General features: G+C 44.9%; 1 protein-coding gene across 5 annotated transcripts in view; it reads left to right on the forward strand.

Moving 5' to 3' along the window:
* The window catches only part of LOC125763366 (uncharacterized), a 391,039-nt gene extending 386,191 nt beyond the window's left edge, over positions 1-4,848 (forward strand). For all 5 annotated transcript variants that reach the window (XM_049426450.1, XM_049426449.1, XM_049426448.1 and 2 more), the window contains 2 exons: positions 77-882; positions 947-4,848. In XM_049426450.1, coding sequence (XP_049282407.1) covers positions 77-882; positions 947-3,124 — 2,984 coding nt within the window. In that variant the 3' untranslated portion in view covers positions 3,125-4,848. The remainder of the gene's footprint in view (positions 1-76; positions 883-946) is intronic.
* Positions 4,849-6,692: the final 1,844 nt, after the last annotated feature.

Below are 6,692 nucleotides of genomic sequence, written 5' to 3' on the forward strand. Positions count from 1 at the left end.
GGGGGGGGGGGGGGGGGGGGGGCTGAAAGATAGATAGTGAATGGTAATAACATTTCATCCATTTACTTCTCCACAGAAAACTTATCCCTGAACAGCGTGGAGTATGCTTCATCGAGCGAAGAGCAGGAATCGTCGCTGTACGTGAGGGCCAACTCGTTCAAGGATGCCCGGCGCAGTCGGAAGTACACGAGCAAGCGGTCCTACCAGGGCTACCAGCGAGGACCGTCACGAGCGAGCAGCTTTAAGAGTAACGCATCGGGACCGGTTACCGGGACGCTGGCAAAGCTTGTCGAACGAAACGGGCGTACCGGTGTACGGAGGTTAAGTGGACCACGGGAGGAGGAGAGTGGCCACGAAGCGTACGTTAACATAGAACCAAATGCGAATGTGCCTAAAATAGTGATCTACGAAAACTACGAAAGCGACAAGGAGAATAAACGTATGGATCAGAACCGGCAGCAGGAGTGCAACAACTACGACAACGTGGAACCGTACTCCAACCGTATCGACACGCTGCACGGTATCCAGGGACGGAACGGTGGACGGTTTGTAGGCGATGGGCAACAGCACAAGCCGCAAGAGTCGAAACAGGAGCAACACCGTACGGATGGACACAACGATTATCGTTCGGTCGGGGTTAACCGGGGCGATGGTAGCGAACAGATGGAGCTGGACGATGGGACCATCTTTTACGAGGCGAATGCGAGTGCCGGAAGTGTCAGCAATCAGCAAAAGTACACCGAAGGGATGGAGATGAAGCAGACGATTGAAACGAACGATGACTGGTATGCGAGTGCCAGCGATATGGAGGATTCGGATACGGCCCTTGGCAAACCGTACAGCAATGCCGCTGTCAATCCGGTGCTGGAATGTGTCAATCAGGTAAGGACGGACGGTGGATAATGAAGATGGAAATGTTGTATCAATCTTTTCTCCTTCGCCGCAGATACTTCTTCAACAATCGATGGATGGTTTTGGAGACAGCAACAAGGACACTATCGGCGAGGGCACGGGCGAGGAGGAGCTCTACATAAAGGCACAGCAACCTGCACCCCCACCGGCAAAGGAACCGACGGCCGTCCGGTCGAAACGAGTTCACTTTTCCACGCAAAACAGCATGGTACAGGTGCCGAGGATATCGCTCCATCCGACGACTTCACTGTCTAGCCAGGGCAGTGGTTCGGTCAACCGGAAGGATGAGAAAGTTTCACCGACGTACGAGATCCAGAGTATCTACAGTAACGAATACGAACCGATCGGATCGGAGCAGAACTCGTACTCGAACTATTACGTCGACATGGAGTCGAAGCTTGGTTCGGAGGATCGGGAACGTGAGCAAGCGTTGGCGGAAAAGCGCAAGACACCGCCAGCGTTGCCTCCGAAGCCGGCCAATCTATTGAAATTGCAACAGCTGTCCAAGGGTAATACGCAGCAACAGCGACCGTTAGTGTCAGCGACACCGGCAAAGGGACGAAGTTCCTCCGCCCAGAGCGACATTGCCGAATCGGAACCCGACTATTGTTCCATCAGCGAGATCCAGGATTCGGTGAAATGTGTTCAGATTGTGGCAGAAATTCACAAGGATGCGTGCGAGGACGATTACTCGCTAGTAGATGAGGAAGAGAAGGAGAAACAGCAGCAGCAACAGCAACAGGAAGGTGTGACCCGGACGGAATCGGACGACACGAGCAGCAAAAAGAGTTGCAACGAGCTGGAAGAATCCTTTGCGGACGTACCGAAACTCCCGAACGTGGCAGAAATAGTGCCACCGAAGAAGGAACCTCTGAACAAATTCATTGCCCAGGATAACTACATTACGAAATCGTCCGGCAGCAGTTCCTCCAAGGCGAGTCATTCGAGTGGGGCAGGTATTGCAACGGGTGTAAACACGCCGAGCAAAAAGGATGGAGAGTTCCGTGAACAGTTGTCGGAGATCATTGCCGAAATCAACAAACAGTCTCCCGCTATTCGGAATGCATCGAAAAAGCAAATTCCGGTCAAGGATCTAAGCCCGGCTTTTCGCGGGGTTAGTCAAATACCGAGCGTTGCGTTCCAGTCAAAGTTGAAACCAGTGGATAAGTTAAGCTTCCTTTCGAAAACTTCACCGAGCGGTATGTCTGGATCGATTCCTAGCCTCGTTCACACGACACCGAAGCTATCCAGCTCGATCGCTCGACCGTCCATTAAGCCGTCCATGTTGAAGTCATCGCTCTCGACGAAGGCCCTCTCGAGCACAAATCTTACGCTTGGTAGCGGCGTGAATCAGTTCGCCAGCCCAGTGAAGACGGTCTCATACATTCCCAACCTGAAGACGCCCAATGTCAACAGTCCACTGGCAGGCGGAGTTACATCTGGTAATAGTGCTACCGGCACTACTGGATGTTCACCACTTAAATCGTCCTGTTCATCGGTAAAAAAGGTAGCGAACGCTATAAACTTAGCAAACGGATCCGGCACAGCTTCACAGACATCCGTAGCTTCGGTTCCAGTTATTATTGCGGAAGATAGCAAACTCCCCATACAGGCGGAATTCGATTGGTACAATTTAGATGCCGAATATGGGAAATCCAACCAACCGGATGTTATTGTGGAAGCTGATCCAAGTTCCAACGGAGAAGCTGAAGGAACGGGAGATGAAGAGGATACTGCGTCGTGTGCCGAAAGTCCTTCCAAGAAAAAGGGCCCTAAGGTGGAATGTTCCAACGGTGTTGGGACAGTAGAGGATCGATCCTTATCCACCGCGACGACCACCGAAAACGCTAGCAGTGAGTGTGAGGAAGAGCTGGAAAACGTAGAGTACAATTTGGACGAGGAGTACAAGAGCCTGGGACCAATCGTGCCACCACCGGACATTATACAGAAAAGTGTTCACCCACCGATAACGCCTCCGAAGAATGGGAAAATCCCTTACAACAGCTTGTCCTTCAAGGAGTTGATGCAGCTTAACGAAACACCCAAATCGGGGCAGGAAACAAAGCCAAAGCCGGCCAAAACAGCCGCCGGCACGGAGAACGTACCGAGTGGAAGAAATTACGAACACTTCCTGGACGATTCCGGTCTCTGCTCGAAGCCCATCATACTGCCGAGGAAGAAGCGTGTGTACTATTCGGGTCCGTTCGTGTGAACTGACGAGATAGCAAGAAAATGTTTAAGCAATTGATAGGATCATGGTTCCCGGTAATAGTTTATTTGTTGTTCGATTTGTAGGTAAAATGTCTGCTTTTGTATGTTTCCTCCTAGGGCACGGTGAGCCTGATAACTGAGAAGCGGCAGATTAGAATGTTTTAACATCTTACACTGAACCGTTTACATAAGAAACAACATCCCCAGTGCATTATAAAGTGAGTAGCTAGGAGCCTAGGGAACTTAACGTCTCTGACACTACACTAGAAAGGTGTACTGTGCCAACATTGAGTACTCTGGTTGTATATTTGCCAAACGTTGAATGATAAGTATGTCGGATAGATCGTTTCCTTTTCCTGGCGAAAAGGTTTAATGCTCGCTTCTGGTAGTGTTTGTCCGTTCCTTTTTTTATTGGCACATAGTCATAAATGAGTTTGCAAAGTCGATTCATTCAACAGTTAATCAAATTGCATACCGGTGGTTCAGCTATCCTAGGCACGGTGATGGAATTGAGTACCCAAGTCACGTCGTATCGTTCACCGGTCGTCACTCCGTAATCGGATGGCGTTAATTAGATCAAGTCCGCTTGGAGTCCGCCGTGGATGGAGGATGCTTTCGCCATCGTTTATGCAAATGCCGGTCAGGCACGAACATTGGACAGCTCCCACATTAAATGGTCGTCCCACCGGTCGGTTTGTTCACCCCTGGTGCATTGGGTTGGGATTATAAATGTTGGACGCTTCTGTATTTGTTGGTGTGCCATTCCCAGCGAATGCAATCGGTTGTAATACGGTTAAAATATTGATGATGCACCAATGTAAAATGGAACGATTGTGACGAACGAACTGATTGCATACGTGCTGAATTATTAACGCAATCATTTATCATGCAAATAACGCAACTTTGGAGGAACTGCGAAAAAAAATGGTAACAGTGTAGCAAACTTTAAAAAGCACGTCATCATTTAAGGAAAGGAATTCTGTGAGTTTAATGTGTGTTCAAGGATGTTTGTGTGGGAGAGAAAATATTTACAAGCAATTAGACATAAATTCGAGCATATGAGTTATGCGATTAATTCGCCTCACCGTTTAGCATAGTTACAGCGAACTCGTACTCGTATCCCGGAACGGTGGAAGTGTATAAATGTCTAGCAAATAGTGTAAATTGAACAGTAATAGCAGTGGAAATTGCATACTTTCCCACCTCTTACCCAGTCGTATGCTGGCCAACATTTATGTTCGATGCAGTTAGTTTAGCACAATCTACCAACAAACCTAACGTTGAAATAATTGTAACAATCAACCGTTTATATTCATTGCAATTCGAAGCGCGTGAAGCAGTGGGAGCAAAAAGCCAACAAAACGGAAATAAATTCTGCAAGAAGGAAATATTATTTATTCGCTTACGTGAAACGTGTGTGTTTGACTTTCGATTTGCGCTTGTTACAACTATACATTCGAAACCAACAAAAAAAGAAAGATTGTTTTATGCTCTTACTAACCCTGCGTGATGTTACTGCCAATGCCGGGAAAGTTGCACCAAAGTTGAATTTAATGTATTCCACATACTAGAGGGCTCATTCTGAGTAACAAACGGAAAACTTACCGTTGGAAAGACTCTAACCAAGCGGGAAGCAAATTTCGCATTCCCCACACCCGTTTAAATCGACGAAAGCTCCAGGATTTCAAGTAAATTGCGAAATAAAGAAAATTTTAAAATATTTCATTTCCCTTTTTTGATCATAACTTTAGTACTAATAATCAGACAAGTATGCAAGATATATACAAAGACGCAGAATAAAATTCTACACAAATCATCCCAACATTGTGTTTCTCTATCTCTTCAGGATTCCAAGTAAATCGCAAAATAAAGAAAATGTTGAAATATTTCAAAACAGTGAAAAATTTTACAAAAAATGAAATTTTTCATGAAATATTTCAAAAATGAAAAGTTTCACAAAAATTGAAACTTTTCATGAAATATTTCGTGAAATATTTCATTCAAATTTCATGATAATCGTTGCACGAGGGAGTAAAGGGGCCTCAGACAGGTGCAAAAAGGGGTCAAAGGGGCTTCAAACAGGTGCAGGAGGGGGTGCGACGGTAAAAAAACCAAAAAAAAAGCAAAAAAAAAAGTGGGTACACGAACCGAAAAAATTGTCAAAAATCAAAGTGAAAAAATACGCTCCAAAATTTGAAAATCTGGTACCATCGATTAGAAAAAAGCAAAGAAAAAAAGAGAGCAACGGAACCGAAAAAATCTGAAAAATCAAAGTGTAAAAGTACGTTTTGGTTTTTGAAGTGCTACCTCCTCGCCTGGTATGCTCTCCTGTTACTTGGTTGCTGCAGCTGGTACTTTTTGGATACTTTTGGATACTTTTGGATTTCGAAAACTACCAGGCGACATGGTTTGAAGTAACAGGAGAGCATACCAGGCGAGGAGGTAGCACTTCAAAAACCAAAACGTATTTTTACACTTTGGATTTTCAAATTTTTTCGGTTCGCGTGCTCACTTTTTTTCTTTGCTTTTTTCTAATTGATGGTACCAGATTTTCAAATTTTGGAGCGTATTTTTTCACTTTGATTTTTGACAATTTTTTCGGTTCGTGTACCCACTTTTTTTTTTGCTTTTTTTTTTGGTTTTTTTACCGTCGCACCCCCTCCTGCACCTGTTTGAAGCCCCTTTGACCCCTTTTTGCACCTGTCTGAGGCCCCTTTACTCCTTCGTGCAACGATTATCATGAAATTTGAATGAAATATTTCACGAAATATTTCATGAAAAGTTTCAATTTTTGTGAAACTTTTCATTTTTGAAATATTTCATGAAAAATTTCGTTTTTTTGTTTTTTTTCACTTTTTTGAAATATTTCAACGTTTTCTTTATTTTGCGATTTACTTGGAATCCTGAAGAGGTAGAGAAACACAATATTCGGATGATTTGTGTAGAATTTTATTCTGCGTCTTTGTATATATTTTGCATATTTATCCGATCATTAGTACTAAAGTTATGATCAAAAAAAGGAAATGAAATATTTCAAAATTTTCTTTATTTTGCAATTTACTTGAAATCCTGGAACTTTCGTCGATTTAAACGGGTGTGGGGAATGCGGAATTTGCTTCCCGTTTGGTTAGAGTCTTGCTAACGGAAAGTTTTCCGTTTGTTACTCAGAAATAACGCTTATATCCTCCATTCATTTTCCTCCATTTCCCACTAGTTGATATGGATTTTTCTGCCCGCCGGTGGTGATGTGAAAATTCATTATCTTGCGTACCGTTTGTTTTTGTGTTTGCGCGTTTCCGCGTCTTTAAATGAATTAAACACATCACATTCCCAGGCGGTGATGCAGTGTGTCTATGTCATTACTTTCCACTCTATCATGCTCCCGGGATGGAGGAAGGGGGGGGGGGGGGGGGGGGGGCAAAAACCGAAGGCTAAAGGCCGTCGCGGTTTGGCCAGGGTGATGAAGGTTTCATTTTCCCGCGTCTCAACAAACGCCACCGATGCCGGCGGGGATTTCGTTTGGACGTGTTAATGAGAAGTTGATTTGCAGACAATCACCACCAGGGCAG

Source organism: Anopheles funestus, chromosome 2RL, assembly GCF_943734845.2.
Source record: "Anopheles funestus chromosome 2RL, idAnoFuneDA-416_04, whole genome shotgun sequence".
Lineage (NCBI taxonomy): Eukaryota > Metazoa > Arthropoda > Insecta > Diptera > Culicidae > Anopheles > Anopheles funestus.